Consider the following 22550-nt stretch of genomic DNA (forward strand, 5'->3'; position numbering starts at 1 on the left):
CTTTCTCATTTCTTTTTGTGTATATTTTGTAGTTTTTTTCCTTTGTTGTTCTGTGGCAATTACATTTAACATTCCTATTTTTATAACACTCTATATGAATTACACAAACTTAGCTTCTATACTATATGTGAAAAATCTCCCTTAAGAGCTCTATTCCCACTCTTTTCAGTTGTTGATGACATAGAATTACTATTTTATAAACTGTGTGCCCCTAAATATAACTTAATAATTATTTTAAATGAATTAGTTTCTCAAATTATATAAAACAAAAGGTGGAGTTACAAACAGAAGTTACAATAATACTAGCTTTTAGACTATTATTTTGTATAGTATATTAGACTCTTAAATCATATATATAAAATCGCTGTTACAGTCCAATCTGAATCCAATAATAGTAGCTTTTATTCCTGTCCATGTATTTACCTTTGTCAAGGTCTTTATTTCTCTTCACATAGCTTCCTGTTATGACCTAGTGTTTTTTCATTTCACCTTAGGACTTTCCTGAGCAGTTCTTGCTGGCAAGTCTAGGGGTCACAAGCTCCCTGAGCTCATCTTATTTAAGAAAGTTTTAATTGCGCTCTCACTCTTGAAGGGCAGTTTTGTAGGCTATAGAATTCTTTCCTTGCTCTTTCTTTTCTTGTATTTATCACCCTACAACACAAAATGTTCCTCTAATGATTATTGCTTATTGTTTGCATGTATCATTGTTTATTCTAATTTTATGGATTAGAATTCAATTTCCAAAATTCAGGGAGTTTGTAGATTGTAGTTTGTAGATCACTTATATATTTCAGGCTCCTAGACTAACTCTTAGTAAGTAATAGACTCTTGATGACTACATAATGAATAAATAGGTACACGAATGCACTCATTTATGAACATGTTCATTTTAGTTACCGTGGCTACTACTGTAGTTCACCTTCTTTCATTTTCTAGTATTATAATGATATATCTCTGTGGATATTAAGAATTGCATCAGTCAGATGATATGCACAATATTATATGGGTAGAGTTAGTAGACTATTGAATGAATAAATACATTTACACATACATATATCCACATATATGGTGCAAAAGGTAAAATAAATACATGTATACATTATATGGTACAAAAGATAAACTATTTCATTGTCAAAAATTGTATGAAATGAATTGCCAAATACTATCAAATTAGTTGATTAATTCTTAAGTTTACTGCAATGCTGAGGTTTTCCTGACTTACATAAAACACATTATTAACTTAGATTTTTAGTTAAAAAGAGTGATTTAACATTTGGAAAATTGCTTTAGTTTTTAGTGGAATAGAAATATTAGATACCTGGCCTGTTTTATATTTCAAAAGCCATTTAAATATTGTAATATAGTACTTTAGAACCATAATAAAATATGATTTATTTTCTCAGTTTCATCTCTAGACACTGAAAAAGGACCCAAGCCATGTGCAGACCATAGTTGTGAATCTTCCAAAAGACTATCTAAGGTATGTTATGTGAGGTGAGAAAAAAGAGAACATGCTCAGTGTGTAAGTAAGCATCTTAGCTATTTATAAAACACATCACCACTACCCTCAAAACACACTCTTAGGGAAGTCAACAATAAAAATAAAACTTCATCACATAACATCAAATAATAAATAAGAATTTAGTAGAATTAATGTTTTTAAGAAATGCTTTGAAATTTAGCATTTTTAACTGATTATATTAGGAAATTGGATTTTCCCATTTATATGGTCTTATTTGCTATTGCAAATTAATTATAACTAATAATCAGATAGAATTCTCTCCATGTCCCTATTATTCATCCTGAATAATAAATTTGATCTATACTATTTGTTAACTGTGTTCATATTGCTCTGTACCCAGCATCTTGTATCTATGCTTAGGATGAAAATTACACTGTAATTCCCGGCAGCAGTTTAGTTTAGTTTCTCTTTTACATTATACTTCACATATTATTTATGCTCAGTAAATTTATGGCAGATTTTCCTGCTTCAAATTGCTCTTCAATGATCCTGAAAGTGAAAGTGTTCCTCTCAGTCATGTTCCTCTCTTTGCAACCCTATGGACTGTAGCCTGCCAGGCCCCACTGTCCATGGAATTCTCCAGGCAAGAATACTGGAGTGGGTACCCATTCCCTTCTCTAGGAGACCTTCCCAACCCCAGGATTGAACCAAGGTCTCGGTACACTGCAGGCGGATTCTTTACCACTAGTGCCACCTGGGAATCACCATGATCCTGAACACTTTATTTAAAATAATATTTTAAAATATTTTGGATATAAAATAACTTACATTATGATGATTGTGACAGTTTCCTATGAAAATCATAGATAATGCATATTTCATAGGTCAATAGTTATAATGTTTACCCAGTGAAATTGACAGGAGAAGATTTCTTAAATTAGTACTCACTAAGCCTCCTGAAGGGCTTCCCTTGTGGCTCAGATGGTAAAGAATCTACCTGCAATGCAAGAGACCTAGGTTCAGTCCCTGGGTCAGGAAAATCCCCTGGAGAAGGCAGTGGCCACCCACTCCAGTATTCTTGTCTGGAAAATTCCATGGTCAGAGGAGCCTTGCAAGCTACAGTCCATGGGGTTGCAAAGAGTCAGACACAATTGAGCAACTAAGTAACTTAGCCTCCTAAAAGGCAGCTTCAGTTCAGTTCATTTCAGTTCACTCACTCACTCGTGTCCAACTCTTTGAGACCCCATGAACTGCAGCACACCAGGCCTCCCTGTCCATCACCAACTCCCGGAGTCCACCCAAACCCATGTCCACTGAGTCAGTGATGTCATCCAAAAATCTCATCCTCTGTCGTCCCGTTCTCCTCCTGACCTCAATCTTTCCCAGCATCAGGGTCTTTTCAAATGAGTTAGCTCTTCACATGAGGTGGCCAAAATACTGGAGTTTCAGCTTCAACATCAGTCCTTCCAATGAACACAGGACTGATGTCCTTTAGGATGGACTGGTTGGATCTCCTTGCAGTCCAAGGGACTCTAAGAGTCTTCTCCCACACCACAGTTCAAAAGTGTCAATTCTTCAGCGCTCAGTTTTCTTTATAGTCCGACTCTCACATCCATACGTGACCACTGGAAAAACCATAGCCTTGACTAGACGGACCTTTGTTGGCAAAGTAATGTCTCTGCTTTTTAATAGGCTGTCTGAGTTGGTCATAACTTTCCTTCCAAGGAGTAAGTGTCTTTTAATTTCATGGCTGCAGTCACCATCTGCAGTGATTTTGGAGCCCATAATAATAAAGTCTGACACTGTTTCCACTGTTTCCCCATCTATTTGCCATGAAGTGATGGGACTGGATGCCATGCTCTTAGTTTTCTGAATGCTGAGCTTCAAGGCAACTTTTTTGGTCTCTTCTTTCACTTTCATCAGGAGGCTTTTGAGTTCCTCTTCACTTTCTGCCATATGGGTGGTGTCATCTGCATATTTGAGGTTATTGATATTTCTCCTGGCAATCTTGATTCCAGCCTGTGTTTCTTCCAGCCCAGCGTTTCTCATGATGTACTCTGCATAGAAGTTAAATAAGCAGGGTGACAATGTACAGCCTTGACGTACTCCCTTTCCTATTTGGAACCAGTCTGTTGTTCCATGTCCAGTTCTAACTGTTGCTTTGTGACCTGTGTACAGGTTTCTCAAGAGGCAGGTCAGGTGGTCTGGTATTCCCATCTCTTTCAGAATTTTCCACAGTTACTGTAATCCACACAGTCATAGTCAAGAAAGCAGAAATAGGTGTTTTTCTGGAACTCTCTTGCTTTTTCGATGATCCAGTGGATGTTGGCAATTTGATCTCTGGTTCCTCTGCCTTTTCTAAAACCAGCTTGAACATCTGGAAGTTCACAGTTCACATATTGCTGAAGCCTGGCTTGGAGAATTTTAAGCATTACTTTACTAGTGTGTGAGATGAGTGCTGTTGCAGCCGCTGGGCTTGTGGTTGTCATTGCTAAGGCCAATATCAAACTTTTTTTCTCAGTATTTTCTTAGATATTTTAGTTTCATGCCTTACATTTAAATCTTTAGTATATTTGAATTTGTTTTTGTGAAAGGTTTAAGATAAAGATCTACTTTTGTTCTTCATCTGGAAAAATCATTTGCCCAGCACCATTTATTGAAGAGACTATTCTTATAACATTGTACATTCTTGACTCTCGCTCTCTGTGTAAGACCAGTTGGCAATATATATGTGGGTTTGTTTCGGAATAGTCTATTCTGTTTCATTGATCAGTATGTCTGTTTTTATGCCAGTATCATATTGTTTTGGTCAATATAGCTTTGTAAAGTAATTTGAAATCAGAACATGTGATGCTTTCAGCTTTATTTATCTTACTCAAAGTTGCTTTGACTCTTTGGTATATTTTGTAGTTCCAGATGAATTTATTTTTGGTGGCGGTGGGGGGAGGAATGCCATTGGGATTTGGAAACATTGCATTGAATGTCTATATCCCTTTAGATATTCTGGACATTTTTACAATATTCTTCCATCTGAAGGTACGGTGTCTTTCAATTTATTGAAAAAAAAAATTCTCGCATCAGTGTTTTATAGTTTTTGATGTACAAGTCTCTCATCTTTGTACTTTGTATTATTTATAAGTATATTATTTTTTCTTGGTATTCATGTAAATGTTATTATTTTCTTGATTTCCTTTTTAGATAGTTTCTTGCTTATGTATAGAAATGCAGCTTTTCTTCTGTTGTTTTTATATCATGCAGCTTTTACTGAATGTGCTAATTCTAAGATTCTCTTTTGGAGTCCTTAGAGTTTCTTGCATATATGAACATGTCATCTGCAAATAGAGAAGATTTTACTTCTTCCTGTCAGATTTAGATGCCTCTTACTTGTTTTTCTTTTCTAATTGTTCTCCTTAGGAATTTCAGTACTCTGAAATTAAAGTGGCAAACTGCTTCTTTGTCCTGCTCTTAGACAAAAAACTCAGTTTTTCACTTTTGAATATGATGCTAACTGTGGAATTTTTGTATATGAACTTAATTACAGTGTTGTGTTTAAGTAAGTTCCTAATACTTACTTTACTGAGAAATTTCTTTATGAATGGATGTGAAATCATGCTTTTCTACATCTATTGTGATAATACATGATTTCTATTTTTCATTCTGTTAATGACTGATTTGTGTGTGTTGAAAGATCCTTGCATCACAGGGATACATCTCACTTGGTCATGGTATATGATCCTTTTAATATGTTGTTGAATTTGATTTTCTAGTGTTTAGTTGAGGATTCTTATATGTGTGTTAATCAATAATATTATAATTTTTTGTTAAATTTTGGTGTCTTTGGTTTTGGTATCAGAGTGGTACTGGCCTCACAAAACGTTGTTTGGAAGTGTTCACTCTTCCATTTTTTGAATGAAATTTAAGCAGTTTTGGTATTAATTCTTTAAATATTTGGTATAATTCATGTATCAGACATCTGGTCCTGGAGTTCTTTAGCTAGTTGGTTTTTGATAACTGGTTCAGTCTTCTTGTTATTGATCTGTTTGTCTTTTTTGTTTTTTAAAATTTTTAATTCAGTCTCTATATTTTGTATGTTTATAGGAATTTGCTATATATTCTAACTTGGTCAGTTTATTGGCATATAGTTTTTCATAATAGTCCTTTATCACCTTTTATCTTTCTGTGGTATCAGTTGTAATATGTCCCCTTACATTTCTGATTTTATTTATTCAAGTGTTCTCTTTTTTGTTGTTGTTGGTCTTGATAATTGTTTGTCTTTTTAGATTATTTTTTAAAAAACAGCTCTTGGTTTCCTCATTGTTCTATTGTTTTTCTCTTTTATAGTTTATTTCTTCTCTAGTATTATTTATGTATTTATTTATTTCTTCTAACTTTGAGTTTCATTTGTCTTTCTTTTTCTGGTTTCTTCAGATATAAAGTTAGGTTGTTTATTTGATATTTTTCTTTTTTTCTAATGTAGGCTTTTATTGTTGTTAATGTACCTTGTAATGTTGCTTTTTCTGCATCTTATAAATTTTAGTATTTTGTTTTGTTTACATTTGTTTCATGATATTTTCTTATTTGCCTTCTGTGACCCATGGTTCCAGGATATGTTAAATTCCACATATTTGTAAATTGTTTCATTTTCCTCCTGTTATTGATTTCTAGGTTCATTTCATTGTGGTTGGAAGATAATACTTCGTTTGAGTTTAGTATTTTCCATATTCATAATGACATGTTTTGTGATCCATCTTGTAGAATGTTTGTGTGCACTTGAGAAGAATACATATTCTTCTGCTGACATTGGAACATTCTCTGGAGCATTCCATGTATCTTAAGTTCATTTGGAACATTCTGTGTATCTGTTAAGTTCACGTGATCTGTTGTATTGTTCAAGCCTGATGGTTCTTTAGTGATTTGCTCTCTGAATATATTGTTGGTTATTCAAATTGGAGTATTGAAGTCTATTATTATTGTACTGATGCCTATTCTTGCTTTCAGATCTGTCAGTAATTGCTTTATACATTTATTTAAATGCATTGGGTATTTATATACACCCAGTGAGAACATGAGAAATGCTGGGCTGGAAGAAGCACAAGCTGGAATCAAGATTGCCAGGAGAAATATCAATAACTTCACATATGCAGATGACACCACCCTTATGGCAGAAAGTGAAGAGGAACTCAAAAGCCTCTTGATGAAAGTGAAAGAGGAGAGTGAAAAAGTTGGCTTAAAGCTCAACATTCAGAAAACGAAGATCATGGCATCTGGTCCCATCGCTTCATGGCAAATAGACAGGGAAACAGTGGAAACAGTGTCAGACTTTATTTTTCTCGGCTCCAAAATCACTGCAGATGGTGATTGCAGCCATGAAATTAAAAGACACTTACTCCTTGGAAGGAAAGTTATGACCAACCTAGACAGCACATTCAAAAGCAGAGACATTACTCTGCCAACAAAGGTCCATCTAGTCAAGGCTATGGTTTTTCCTGTGGTCATGTATGGATGTGAGAGTTGGACTATGAGGAAAGCTGAGCGCCAAAGAATTAACGCTTTTGAACTGTGGTGTTGGAGAAGACTCTTGAGAGTCCCTTAGACTGCAAGGACATCCAACCAGTCCATTCTAAAGGAGATCAGTCCTGGGTGTTCTTTGGAAGGAATGATGCTAAAGCTGAAACTCCAGTACTTTGGCCACCTCATGCAAAGAGTTGGCTCATTGGAAAAGACTCTGATGCTGGGAGGAATTAGGGGCAGGAGGAGAAGGGGATGACAGAGGATGAGATGAGTTTCAGTAAACTCCGGGAGTTGGTGATGGACAGGGAGGCCTGCTGTGCTGTGATTCGTGGAGTAGCAAAGAGTCGGACATGACTGAGCAACTGAACTGAACTGAAACACCGAATGCATTTAAGTCAGGATATCGTTTTCCATGTTTCACTTTCAGCCTCTCAGTGAGGTGTAGTGAACTCTAAAGTTAATCTCTGTAGAGAGCAAGTAGTTGGATCATCTTGTTTTATCCATTAAGCTATGGTAAAGAGTTTAATCAGTTTACACTTAAGATTATTATTGATAGGTAAGGGCCTACGATTGTCATTTTGATAATTATTTTCTGTATGTTTTGTAGTTCTTTTGTTCCTTTCTTCCAAAGTTGCTGTCTTTCTTTGTTATTTGATGCTTTTTTTTTTTTGCATTGATACACTTTGATTCCTTTCTTTTTTTAAAAGATATTTTCTCTGTGGTTACCATCAAGCTTATATATAAATATTTTAGTAATAATAGTCTATTTTACGCTGATAACTTCAATTGCATACAAAAGTCTATATTTATACTCATCCTTGACCTGGTATGTTATTGATGTCACAATTTGCATCTTTTATATTGTGCATGTAAATATAGATTTTTATGCTAATGTTTTTGTACTTTTTTCTCTTTATTATACTTTTTTCTCTTTCGTACTGGTTTAAAATGTGATATATGTGTCATCCATATAGTGTTAAATTATTCTATGTTTGCTGTGAGGTTTATACTTTTTTATGTTGCTTTAAAATGCTCTTTCAATTAGCTTGTTGGACTCTCTATCACTTCTTATAAGGCAGTGCACTCACCAGGGCAGAGCACTGAGATACTCAGACTTCTAGTGGTATTAAACTCTTTCATTAAACTTTGTTCATCAAGAAAATTCTTCATGTCTCCTTTATATTATATACTTTTATAGATATACGGTTTTGCAGATGTATGCTTGTATATATAGTCGGACTTCTAGTGCTGTTAAACGCTTTTAGGTTTATTTGTCTAGGAAATTCTTTATGTCTCCTTCATTTAAAATTATAGTTTTACAGATATATACCCTTTTACAGATATACACACACATACATACAGCTTCTCCATCTTTGGCTGCAATAGAATCAATCTGATTTTGGTACTGACCATTTGGTGATGTCCACATGTAAAGTCATCTCTTGTGTGGTTGGAAAAGTTTGTTTGCTATGACCAGTGTGTTCTCTTGACAAAACTTTGTTAGCCTTACCCTGCTTCATTTTGTAATCCAAGGCCAAACTTACCTGTTAATTTTAAGTATCTCTTGACTTCTTACTTTTGCATTCCAATCCCTTATGATGAAAAGGGCATCTTTTTTTGGTGTTACTTCTGGAAGGTCTTGTAAATCTTCATAGAACTGTTCAACTTCAACTTCTTTAGCATTAGTGGTTGGGGCATAGACTTGGATTACTGTTATGTTGAATGGTTTGCCTTGGAAGTGAATCGATATCATTCTGTCATATTTGAGACTGCACCCAAGTTACTGCATTTTGAATTCTTTTGTTCACAATGAGGCTACTCCATTTCTTCTAAAAAATTCTTGCCTTTAGAAGTAGATACAATGGTAATCTGAATTAAATTCACCCATTCGTGTCCATTTTAGTTCACTGATTCCTTAGATGTCAGTGTTCACATTTGCCATCTCCTGTTTGACCATGTCCAGTTTATCTTGATTCATGGACCTAATGTTCCAGGTTCCTATGCAATATTATACAGCATTGGACTTTGCTTTCACCACTAGGCACATCCACAGTTGAGTATAATTTCTGCTTTTGTCCAGCCACTTCATTATTTCTGGAGCTATTAGTAATTGCCCCCAACTCTTCTCAGGTAGCACATTAGGGGGCTACTCCCTAATGGGCGATTCACCTGTCATATCTTTTTGCCTTTCCATACTGTTCATGGGGTTCTCACAGCAAGAACCCTGGAGTGGTTTGCCATTTTCTCTTTTAGAGGAACACATTTTGTCAGAACTCTTCACTGTGAACTGTCTTCTTGGGCAGCTCTGCATGGTTTGGCTTGTGGCTTCGTTGAGTTACACATGCTCCTTCGCCATGAGAGATCATGAGCTCCTTATTGCAAAATTCAGGCTTAAATTAAAGAAAATAGGGAAATCCACTAGGCCATTCAGGTATGACCTAAGTCATATCCCTTATGATTATACAGTGGAGTTGATGAATAGATTCAAGAGATTAGATCTGGTAGACAGAGTGCCTGAACAACTATGGACAGAAGTTTATAATATTGTACAGGAGGCAATGATCGAAACCATCCCAAAGAAAAAGAAATGCAAGAAGGTAAAGTGGTTGTCTGAGGAGGCTTTACAAATAGCTGAGGAAAGAAGAGAAGCGAAAGGCAAAGCTAAGGGAAAGGTGCACCCAACTGAATACACAGTTCCAGAGAATAGCAAAGAGAAATAAGACCTTCTTACATGAACAATGCAGAGAATAGAATGGGAAAGACTAACAATCTCTTCAAGAAGATTGGAGATATCAAGGGAACATTTCATCCAAGGATGGATGTAATAAGGGACAGGATGGTAAGTACCTAACAGAAGCAGAAGAGACTAAGCAGAGGTGGCTTTGTTGGTGGAAATGTAATTGATACAACCACTACAGAAAACAGTATGGAGATTCCTTAAAAAGCTAGGAATAAAAACTACCATATGACCCAAGAATCCCAGTACTGGGCATATACCCTGAGAAAACCAAATTGAAAACGACACATGTACCCCAGTGTTCATTGCAGCACTGTTTACAATAGCTAGCACATGGACACATTCTAAATGTCCATCAACAGGTGAATGGATAAAGAAGCTGTGGTACATATATATAAGCAACTATTACTCAGTCTTAAAAAGGAATGCATTTGAGTCAGTGCTGATGAGGTGGATGAACCTAGAGCCTGTTATACAGTGAACTAAGTCAGAAAGAAAAACAAGTATCATGTATTACTGCATATATATGGAATCTAGAAAGAATAGTGCTGATGAACCTAGTTGCAGGGCAGCAATGGTGATGCAGATATAGAGAACAAACATGGACACGGGGGTCAGGGATGAGGGAAGGAGAGAATGGGACAAATGGAGAGAGTAGCATGGAGATGTATACACTGCCGTATGTAAAATAGACAGCCAGTGGGAATTTGCCTTATGCTTCAGGGAACTGAAACTGGGACTTGGTGACAACCTAGGGAGGTGGGATGGGGTGGGATGAAGGAAGGAGGTTCAAAAGGGAGTGGACATACATATACCTATGGCTGATTCATGTTGATCTCTGGTGGAAATCAATACAATATTGTAAAGTAATTATCCTCCAGTTAAAAATAAATTTTTTACAAAGAGAAAAAACATCTAGTTGAAACTGAAATGTTTTTATGTATAAAATATACATAGAATTTCAGAGATTTACTGTAAAAATAAAGATGCAAATTATATCAATAATTTTCATTGATTTCATGTTATGATGTATGTTGATATACTGGATTAAATGTATTCCTAAAATAAACTAATTTCACCTGTTTTTTTAAAAAAAAGAGGTGGCAAGAATACACAGAACTATACAAAAATGGTCTTAATGACCCAGATAACCGTCACTCACTCAAAGCCAGACATCCTGAAGTATGAAATAAAGTAGGTCTTAGGAAGCATTACTACAACAAAGCTAGTGGAGGTGATGGAATTCTGGCTGAACTATTTCTAATCTTAAATCTTAAAAGAGGATGCTGTGAAAGTGCTACACTCAGTATACAAGCAAATTTGTAAAACTCAACAGAGGCCACAGGACTGGAAAAGGTCAGTTTTCATTTCAGTCCCAAAGAAGGACAGTGCGAAAGAGGGTTCAGACTACCAACAGTTGCACTCATTTCACATACTAGTAAGGTTGTCCTCAAAATCCTTCAAGCTAGGGTTCAGCAGTACATGGAACAGAAACTTCCAGATGTACAAACTGGTTTAAGGAAAGAGGAACAGGAGATCAAATTGCCAACATTTGTTGGATCATAGAGAAAGCAAGGGAATTCCTGAATCTACTTCTGCTTCATTGACTGTGTTAAAGCCTTTGACTATGTGAATCACACCAAACTGTGGAAAATGGTTAAAGCAACGGGAATACAAGACCACCTTACTTGTCTCCTGAGAAACCTATATGAGGGTCAAGAAACAACAGTTAGAACTGCACATGGAACTGCAGACTGGTTCAAAATTAAGGAAGTAGTTCAGTTCAGTTCAGTTCAGTTCAGTTCATTCGCTCAGTCGTGTCCAACTCTTTGTGACCCCATGAATCGCAGCACACCAGGCTTCCCTGTCCAACTCCCGGAGTTTACCCAAACTCATGTCCATCGAGTCAGTGATGCCATCCAGCCATCTCATCCTCTGTCGTCCCCTTCTCTTCCTTCCCCTAATCCCTCCCAGCATCAGGGTCTTTTCCAATGAGTCAACCCTTCTCATTAGGTGAGCACAGTATTGGAGTTTCAGCTTCAGCACCATATCTTCCAATGAACTACCAGGACTGATCTCCTTTAGGAGATCTCTGGTTCCTCTGCCTTTTCTAAAACTGGCTTGAACATCTGGAAGCCTGGCTTGGAGAATTTTGAGCATTACTTTATAGCATGTGAGATGAGTGCAATTGTGCAGTAGTTTGAGCATTCTTTGGCATTGCCTTTCCAGTCCTGTGGCCACTGCTGAGTTTTCCAAATTTGCTGGCATATTGAGTGTAGCACTTTCATAGCATCATCTTTCAGGATTTGAAATAGTTCAACTGGGATTCCATCGCCTCCACTAGCTTTGTTCATAGTGATGCTTTCTAAGGCCCAATTGACTTCACATTCCAGGATGTCTGGCTCTAGGTGAGTGATCACATCATTGTGATTATCTGGGTCATGAAGATCTTTTTTGTACAGTTCTTCTGTGTATTCTTGCCACCTCTTCTTAATATCTTCTGCTTCTGTTAGGTCCATACCACTTCTGTCCTTTATTGAGCCCATCTTTGCATGAAATGTTCCCTTGGTATCTCTAATTTTCTTGAAGGGATCTCTAGTCTTTCCCATTCTGTTATTTTCCTCTATTTCTTTGCATTGATCTCCGAGGAAGGCTTTTTTATCTCTCATTGCTATTCTTTGGAACTCTGCATTCAAATGGGAATATCTTTCCTTTTCTCTTTTGCTTTTTGCTTCTCTTCTTTTCACAGCTATTTGTAAGCCCTCCTCAGACAGCCATTTTGCTTTTTTGCATTTCTTTTCCATGGGGATTGTCTTGATCCCTGTCTCCTGTACAATGTCACAAACCTCCGTCCATAGTACATCAGGCACTCTATCTATCACATCTAGTCCCTTAAATCTATTTCTCACTTCCATTGTATAATCATAAGGGATTTGATTATACAGTCATACTTTGATTATTCATGGTCTAGTGGTTTTCTCTACTTTCTTCAATTTAATTCTGAATTTGGCAATAAGGAGTTCATGATCTGAGCCACAGTCAGCTCCTGGTCTTATTTTTGCTGACTGTATAAAGCTTCTTCATCTTTGGCTGCAAAGAATATAATCAATCTGATTTTGATGTCAACCATCTGGTGATGTCCATGCGTAGAGTCTTCTCTTGTGTTGTTGGAAGAGGGTGTTTGCTATGACCAGTGCATTCTCTTGGCAAAACTCTATTAGCCTTTGCCCTGCTTCATTCTGTATTTCAAGGCCAAATTTGCCTGTTAGTCCAGGTGTATCTTGACTTCCTACTTTTACATTCCAGTCCCCTATAATGAAAAGGACATCATTTTTGGGTGTTAGTTCTACAAGGTCTTACAGGTCTTCATAGAACTGTTCAGCTTCAGCTTCTCAGCGTTACTGGTTGGGGCATAGGCTTGGATCACTGTGATATTAAGTGGTTTGCCTTGGAGACGAACAGAGATCATTCTGTCATTTTTGAGATTGCATCCAAGTACTGCATTTTGGAATCTTGTTGACCATGATGGCTACTCCATTTCTTCTAAGGGATTCCTGCCCGCAGTAGTAGATATAATGGTCAACTAAGTTAAATTCACCCATTCCATTCCATTTTAGACATTCCTAGAATGTCAGCATTCAGTCTTGCCATCTCTTGTTTGACCACTTCCAATTTGCCTTGATTCATGGACCTGACATTCCAGGTTCCTATGCAATATTGCTCTTTACAGCATTGGACCTTGCTTCTGTCACCAGTCACATCCACAACTGTGTATTGTTTTTGCTTTGGCTCCATCCCTTCATTCTTTCTGTAGTTATTTCTCCACCGATCTTCAGTAGCTTATTGGGCACTTACTGACCTGGCAAGTTCCTCTTTCAGTGTCCTATCATTTTGCCTTTTCATACTGTTCATGGGGTTCTCAAGGCAAGAATACTGAAGTGGTTTGCATTCCCTTCCCCATTGGACCACATTCTGTCAGACCTCCACCATGACCCGTCCATCTTGGGTGGCCCCACACGGCATGGCTTAGTTTCACTGAGTTAGACAAAGCTGTGGTCCATGTGATCAGATTGGCTAATTTTCTATGATTGTGGTTTCAGTGTGTCTGCCCTCTGATGCCCTCTCTTAGCAGCTACTGTCTTACTTGGGTTTCTCTTGGACATGGGGTATTTCTTCACAGCTGCTCCAGAAAAGCACAGCCACTGCTCGTTACCTTGGATGACTTGCCCCTCCTGACCACTAACATTGAGTAGCTCCTCTCGGCCCTCCTGTGCCTGCACAGCTGGCGCTCCTTTGCCGTGGGGTAGCTTGTCTCAGCTTCCGCCTCTGACCTCGGATGTGGGGAGTGGGAAGGAGGGAAGGAGTAAGACAAGGCTATATATTGTCACCCTGCTTATTTAACTTCTATGCAGAGCACATCATGCAAAATGCTGGGCTGAATGAATCACAAGCTAGAATAAAGACTGCTTGGAGAAATTTCAACAGCCTCAGATGTGCAGATAGTTCCACTCTAATGGTAGAAAGTAAAGAGGAACTGAAGAGCTTTTTGATAAAAATGAAAGAGGAGAGTGAAAAAGCTGGCTTAAAACTCAGCATTCAAAAAACTAAAATCATGGCATCCAGTCCCATTACTTCATGGCAAATAGATGGGGAAGAAATTGAAACGGTGATAGATTTTATTTTCTTGGGCTCCAAAATCACTGCTGAGGTGACTGCAGCCATGATATTAAAAGACCCTTGCTCCTTAGAAGAAATGCTATGACAAACCTAGACAGTGTATTAAAAAACAGAGAGATCACTTTGCTAATGAAGTTCCATATAGTCAAAGCTATTTTTTTTTCAGTAGTCATGTATGGACATTAAAGTTAGACCATAAAGAAAGCTGAGGGCCAAAGAATTGGTACTTTCAAGTTGTGATACCAGAAAGGACTCCTGAGAGTCCCTTGGACTGAAAGTATGTCAAGCCAGTAAATCCTAAAGGAAATCAACCCTGAATATTCATTGAAAAGACTGATGTGAAGCTCCATTACTTTGGTAACCTGATACAAGAGCCGACCCATCGGAAAAGACCCTCATACTGGGAAAGATAGAGGGCAGAAGGATAAAGGGGCAGCAGCAGATGAGATGTGTAGACAGCATCATGGACTCAATGAACATGGTGTTGAGCAAACTCTGGCAGTTGGTGAAGTACATAGGGTTGCAAAGAAAGGACCACGACCTAGTGACTGAACAACAACAGAACAGTCGATATTTTCGGTTCATAGCCTTGTTTCCACAGTTTGACTGTTATTACCATATACTCTCCTGACCTAAAAGGTTTGTGCCAGGATATCCTCTGATAGTATTATTTGAGGAGGAGAATGTCCCCTTTATTTGATGAATTTCTTTTCTCTAGCTTCGTTCTTGTTAATGTTAATAACATTGTTTCTTGGTGTAGTTTTCTTTAGGACAACATATTTGTTTTTATCTGAGGTTTATAAATCTGAATGTCCATTCCCTCTGCAGATTTCTTTGGCATTATTTTTTGAAATAAGCTTACTGGTACTTCCTCTTCTTGAGGGAACTCCCTAGTGCATGTACTGATTTAATGATGATGTCAAGTGAGTTTCATTGGATTTCTTTACTCTTTTCTTCTTTTTGTTTCTGTGACTGGGTAATTTCAAATGATCTGCCTTTAATTCACTGATTCTTTTTTTTTTTGTTTGAGTCTGCCTTTGAAACTCTCTCTGTTGAATTTTCAAGTTCACTCACTATATTCTTCTTGCTAAAATTTCTGTTAAATTCTTTTTTATGGTTTGTGTTTCTTTGTTCCACTTCTTGAGTTTTGTATTTATCTATATGTATACACATTATTTTTTGGATGTTTGTCTCTCAGTGTAGCTTACTGAGTTTCTTTAAGATCATTTTGAATTCTTTTTAGGCAATCCATAGATTTTTATATCTTTGCAGCTGGTTATTTGACCTTTTTTTTCATTCTTCTATGGTGTCATGTTTTCTTGATTCTTGTGATCCTGGTAGCCTTGCGTTGGTGCCTGGGCATTTAAAGGAAAGTTTCCTCTTCAATCTTTGCATTCTGGCTTCCAGGGATAATGGCCTTTACCAGATGAGAGCTTCTAGGTGTCTCTCAAGCCTTTTTTCTCAGCTCTTACTTTTTCCTTGCGGGTGTGGAGGATGTTTCGAATTGTTTCTTCTCTCAGTCTCACTGAGTCCTATTAGGTTCTGAGAGTCATATCAGGTAAGTGCAAACCAGTCCTTTTCTAGACAGCACTGCGTGAAATGTCAAGACTTTTTGTGAATTTTCTGTTTCTCTCCTTCCTTCCTGAAGGGGATGTCTTGGACTTTGCTCCTTCTCTGTTGCATGCTGAGTCATGCCAAGTGCTCGAGAGTCACCTTTTTCTCTTCTCCAGTGTAGCATGTAAATTCTGAGCCAGGGAGTGCAAGCTCCATCTCTCTTCTCTCCTGAAGGGACAGTCTCAGGGTTGTGTGCCTTTACCAAATTTTGTAGCATTAAACTAGTTGCTGGATTCTGTACTGGCTGCTTACATCTGTGTGCTGTCTGTGGGGGCATACATGCTAGGTGCCATGGGTTTCCATCCCTTTTCTTCTCATCCAGAAGCAGTCCTTGTGGGGAATGACACAAAGGCTGAGACCATCAGACTTTTACTTTTCATGTTCTTTCCCCTAAGGGAGAAGTTGTGAGTTAGAGAGATCTCTCCTGGCGACGAGTGTTGATGACCTGGGGAAGTGGTGACGTGGTCAAAGTAAAACTGTTTCTCTTAAAATTTTCAGTAGGTCTGATCTTGGGCTTTGTTGTCCATGGGAATGCTGGAGCCTTTCTGCTATAATCACTAGTTCTTAGAAAAGTATTTTCATCCCTGAATGGTTGTCAAATCAGAGTTTTTGTGCAGTGGAAATGAACCTCTTGTTCTGCTATTCTGCTGAACTATTAACTGTTAACAATCCCTGCCTCTCAGTTAGAATATTTAGACCAGTTACATTTAAATTATCTGCCATTTGGATTTAAATCCACCATATCTCCATTTTTTCCCTTTTTGTCATATCTGTTGTAACCTTTTCTTTAGTGCTACTATTTTACAGTCTTGTTCATTGCTTTGTGTTGTTGTTTTTGTTCAGTTGCTAAGTCATGTCCAACTCTTTGTGACCCCATGGACTGCAGCACTCCAGGCTTCCCTGTGCTTCACTGTCTCCCAAAGTTTGCTCAGCTTCATGTCCATTGAGTCCATGATGCTAGCTAACCATTTCATCCTCTGCCTCCCTCTTCTCCTTTTGCCTTCAGTCTTCCCTAGCATCAGGATCTTTTCTGATGAGTTGACTCTTTGTATCAGGTGGCCAAAGTATTGGAGCTTCAGCTTCAGGATCAGTCCTTTCAATAAATATTCAGGGTTGATTTCCTCTAGGATTGACTGGTTTGATCTCTTTGCCATCCAAGGAACTCTCAAGAGTTTTCTCCAACACCACAGTTCAAAAGCATCCTCCTTCAGTGCCCAGTCTTCTTTATGGTCCAACTCTCACATCCTTACATGACTACTGGAAAAACCATAGTTTTCACTCTACAGACTTTTGTCAGTAAAGTGATGTCTTTGCTTTTGAATATGCTGTCTAGATTTGTCATAGCTTTCCTTCTAAGGAGCAAGGGTCTTTAATCTCATGGCTGCAGTCGTTGTCCACAGTGATTTTGGAGCCCAAGAAAATAAAATCTGTCATTGCTTCCACTCTTTCCCCTTCTTCTTGCCATGAAGTGATGGGACGAGTTGCTATGGTCTTAGTTTTTTAAATGTTGAGTTTTAAGCCGGCTTTTTCACTCTTTTTTTCACCCTCATCAAGAGCCTCTTTAGTTCCTCTTCACTTTCTACCATTAGGATGGTGTCATCAGCATATCTGAGGTTTTTGATATTTCTCTGGCAGTCTTGTTTCTAGCCTGGCATTTTACATGATGTACTCTGCATGAAAGTTGAATACGCAGGGTGGCAATAGGTAGCCTTGTCTTACTGCTTTCCCAGTTTTGAACCAGTCCACTGTTCCATGTGCAGTTCTGTTGTTTCTTGACCCTCATAGAGGTTTCTCAGGAAACCTCTAAGGTGGTCTGGTATTCCTATCTCTTTAAGATTTTCTGCAGTTTCTTGTGATCTACACAGTTGAAAGATTTAGTGTAGTCAATGAAGCAGGAGTAGATGTTTTTCTGGAGTTCTCTTGCTTTTCCTATGATCCAACAAATTTTGACAATGTGATCACTTGTTCATCTTCCTTTTTAAACTCAATTTGTATGCCTGGGCTTCCCTATAGCTCATATGGTAAAGAATCTGCTTGTAGTGCAGGAGACCTCGGCTCAATCCCTAGGTCGGGAATATCCCCTGGAGAAGGGAATGGCAGCCCACTCCCGTATTCTTGCCTTAAGAGTCCCATGGACAGAGGAGCCTGGTATCACGTGGTCCATGGGGTCACAAAGATTTGAACATGACTGAGGGCTAACACTACTGCTACTACACATCTGGAAGTTCTCGGTTCAGGTACTGCCAAGGCTTGCCTGTAGGATTTTGAGCATAACCTTACTAGCATATGACATGAGTTGTATATAGCAGTTGTACACTAGTTTGAACATTGTTTGGCATTGCCCTCTTTTTGCTTTATTGTTTTTAAATCGTAGTACTGCTTTATGTAGATGGGTTTTTATTGTTCCATTACTTATCATTTAACCTGGTTTTTTACTCTTCAAGGTTTGCTCCTCGCATTTATTTTTATTTCTTTGTAACTTATATATTTTTTCATTCTTTTTGTGTGGATTTGCTTCAAATTTTAACATTCTTAATAGCAGAACCAAAAGTTACTTAGTGTATATAGTACCTTCCAAAAAAGTGTAAGCACCTTAAAGACCTTTAACTCATGACCTGCCTTCATCTCTAAAGTTTTTGTTCCATAATATTTTAGTTCTTTTAAAATTTTTTTCACTTATTATTAAGATTATTTCAAAACGTCAGTGTCTGTTTAGATTCACCAACAGTTTTATCCGTTTCTTTGCTTTCCATTTACTCTTGCGTCTCTCTTTCCTTTCATGTCATTTTTCCTTCCTCCTGTATTTGTTGTTCCACTGAAATCTGAAGACTCACTGCTTTCTCAATTCTGGAAAATTTTTCTGCCTGAACAGTTTTGGAGATTACCTTTTACCCCATTTGCTTCTCTGCAGCTCCTATTTAGTATGTTTCAGATTATCTCGTTGATTTCTCTCTCTCTCTTACTTTTTTATATGTTTTATATGTTCCTTATTCTGTGTGTTTTCTTTAGGTATTTATTGTGTTTAATTATTCTTGCTGCAGCTTGGCCTAATCCGATGTTCAGTCTTTCCACAGTTTTTAATTCCAGTCTGTTTTTTCTCCCTTTATTAACTGTAATGTAAGGTTGTTTTTCAGATAGACTTTCTCTTTTATAATGATAGAAATTTCCTTTACTGTGTTTTCATTACCACTTCTTTATCTTTATGTGTTTTAAGGATCCTTGGTGTCATTTTTTCTATTTTAGGTAACTGAAATTGCCTTGTATGACTCTCTTGACGGTCTCATGTGGCAGTTTGTTTCCTCTTCTGTAGTTTCTAATTTCATCCTGTGCTTCGTAATTCTGGCTGCTAAGTAGTATTTGTCAGTCCTTTATCAGTAGATACAGCCCCTTTGACTTAAGTTGTGTGTGTTTCTCTGTAAAGTTATTATATTTACTTTTGATTGTTCTCAGGCAAAGCCAACTTTTATGTTAATTTCTGGCTTGGTGATTTTATATCTCATAGAAAATACAACAAAATCCCATACCCACTTTGAAAGCAAATCATTGAGTCATTAGTAGTAGATAAACCATTAGTTTAGCTACTACTACAAACCATTCAGTTCAGTTCAGTTCAGTTCACTCACTCAGTCATGTCTGACTCTTTGCAACCCCATGAACCACAGCACACCAGGCCTCCCTGTCCATCACCAACTCCTGGAGCCTACCCAAACCCATGTCCATTGAGTCAGTGATGCCATCGAGCCATCTCATCCTCAGTCGTCCCCTTCTCCTCCTGCCCTCAATCTTTCCCAGCATCAGAGTCTTTTCAAAGGAGTCAACCCTTGGCACCAGGTGGCCAAGGTATTGGAGTTTCAGCTTCAACATCAGTCCTTCCAATGAACACCTAGAACTGATCTCCTTTAGGATGGCCTTGTTGGATCTCCTTGCAGTCCAAGGGACTTTCAAGAGTCTTCTCCAACACCACAGTTCAAAAGCATCAATTCTTCAGCTCTCAGCTTTGTTTATAGTCCAACTCTCACATCTGTACACGACCAATGGAAAAACTGTAACCTTGACTAGACGGTCCTTTGTTGACAAATAATGTCTCTGCTTTTGAATATGCTATCTAAGTGGGTCATAAATTTCCTTCCAAGGAGTAAGCGTCTTTTAATTTCATGGCTGCAGTCACCATCTGCAGTGATTTTGGAGCCCCCCAAAATAAAGTCTGACACTGTTTCCACTGTTTCCCCATCTATTTCCCATGAAGTGATGGGACTGGATGCCATGATCTTCGTTTTCTGAATGTTGAGCTTTAAGCCAACTTTTTCACTCTCTTCTTTCACTTTCATCAAGAGGCTCTTTAGTTCTTCTTCACTTTCTGCCGTAAGGGTGGTGTCATCTGGATATCTAAGGTTATTGATATTTCTCCTGGCAGTTTCGTTTCCAGCTTGTGCTTCCATGAGCCCAGCATTTCTCGTGATATACTCTGCATATAAGTTAGATAAGCAGGGTGACAATATACAGCCTTGATGTGCTCCTTTTCTTATTTGGAACCAGTCTGTTGTTCCATGTCCTGTCTAACTGTTGCTTCCTGACCTGCATACAGATTTCTCAAGAGGCATGTCAGGTGGTCTGGTATTCCCATCTCTTTCAGAATTTTCCACAGTTTATTGTGATCCACATCATTAATAGTAGCTAATATTTGGTTTGCAATTTTCATTTTAGCTTCTTTTTCTCCATGTCTTCCTTTTTGCTTTTTTTTCTCTCTTGTTGTTGAAACATAGCTACACAAAGTCTTTGCTCTGTTATATTCACTTAGGTGATTTTTAGCAGGAGGATTTTCCAGAATATCTGGTGCATCATATGGTTGGAAATGGGAAATCTTTTTCTGTATTTTTAAATGTCATTTCTGTCCTCTACTTCCATCTTGTCTGCTTTTATCAGTTAGAAATATACTACTATAAAAACCTTAATATGACAGCTAAATCTCTAATAAGTTTAAAACCTGAATTATGAATTATCTTTCACCTTTCTTCTAAAGAATCTCGTGTTCCAGTGCAGGTTTCATTTCCTATGGAACAACTACCACTTCAGTGACCAACTCTGAGTGAAGAGTTGATCCTTTTGCCTGTTGCTTCAGGACTCATGTAGACTCTACATTGCAAATTTAATTTTTCTTTATTCTAAAGTTCTAGGATTGGTTATGCTTCTTAGGAGTGGATTCCACCTTCCAAGGAATTCAAACTGTTGTATAACCTTTTGCTTTCCTTCGTGATCTGAGTGTGTATACATCATTTGTGTTGGTGTTCCTACCATGAGAGGGATGACTTTGTGTTTTCATTTAATCTTCTTCAACAGTTAAAAAGGACATTCTCCTGTAAGATATGGACATTGGAACATTCTCCTGTAAGATCTGGATACCTTACCTCTCATTTGCTCACTGAGCACCAAGATTACCAGTTTTTTCTGTGCAAATTCACAGTTCTTTCCATTTCATTCAAGATACCTTAAGCTTCTATCTCCTTTTCTTTTCTTTTCTTTGTTTTGTTTTGTTTTAGTTTTGCTTCTTAATTCTAGTCCTATTTGATGGCTCTAGTCATTTTCTAAAGAGATTCCCAAATATAGGTGTTAACCAAAGTTTTCCAACAGATTCTATCTTAGAAGTGTATTGTTTGTAATAGCTGGTACATAATGAATTCTCCCCTCATGGTTATTGGAGCTCCAGTCTAAATCTGATCCTTTATAATGTATAGCATTTTTGCCTGTCCTAGGAGTTCCATAATTTTAAGTAGTTGTTGTTTTCTGGGCTTGCTGGACTAATGTAGTGCAAATAGTAAAAGCCTTCCTAATCACCTTTTTTAGTACCTAACTTGGCATGATCATGGGAACAGATTATGGTACTCAAAGGAAGCTGTTCAACTTCCCCATGGAGAAATTTATATATTTCACTATATATATATATATATTTAATGATTTCTTGTTCTAGTCTTGTAATCAATAACTAATAACTATAGAACATATTCCTTCCATATATGTTTAATCATTCTGTAAAGTTTGAAGGTAGGGGGTGAAGGGAATAGTAGCTTAGGCTAGGCATTATGATGTTTGTTCTGTAGTATTAATTCTTTTTTTTTTCTATAGTATTAATTCTTCATATCTTAATTAGGTGATTAAATTATGAAGAATTTCTATAATCATGATTTGTTCTTATGTCATCCAAATTGGTCCAAAAATTTTTGTTTTAAAATCTTTCATTCTTACCCAACTCAGAGAATTCCCCAATTTCACCCTTTATTTGGTACAGTGACCCGTCGTGAGACCCGTGTGAGACCCCAGAGACGGCAGCCCACCAGGCTCCCCCGTCCCTGGGATTCTCCAGGCAAGAACACTAGAGTGGGTTGCCATTTCCTTCTCCAATGCATGAAAGCGAAAAGTGAAAGTGAAGTTGCTCAGTCGTGTCCTACTCTTTATGACCCCATGGACTGCAGCCCACCAGGCTCCTCTGTCCATGGGATTTTCCAGGCAAGAGTACTGGAGTGGGTTGCCATTGCCTTTTCCGACTTCGCAGCA

General features: G+C 37.7%; 1 protein-coding gene across 5 annotated transcripts in view; it reads left to right on the forward strand.

Moving 5' to 3' along the window:
* The window catches only part of ZPBP (zona pellucida binding protein), a 129003-nt gene that overhangs the window by 57390 nt on the left and 49063 nt on the right, over positions 1-22550 (forward strand). For all 5 annotated transcript variants that reach the window (XM_069587326.1, XM_069587325.1, XM_069587328.1 and 2 more), the window contains one exon: positions 1404-1480. In XM_069587326.1, coding sequence (XP_069443427.1) covers positions 1404-1480 — 77 coding nt within the window. The remainder of the gene's footprint in view (positions 1-1403; positions 1481-22550) is intronic.

Source organism: Ovis canadensis, chromosome 4 (assembly GCF_042477335.2).
Source record: "Ovis canadensis isolate MfBH-ARS-UI-01 breed Bighorn chromosome 4, ARS-UI_OviCan_v2, whole genome shotgun sequence".
Lineage (NCBI taxonomy): Eukaryota > Metazoa > Chordata > Mammalia > Artiodactyla > Bovidae > Ovis > Ovis canadensis.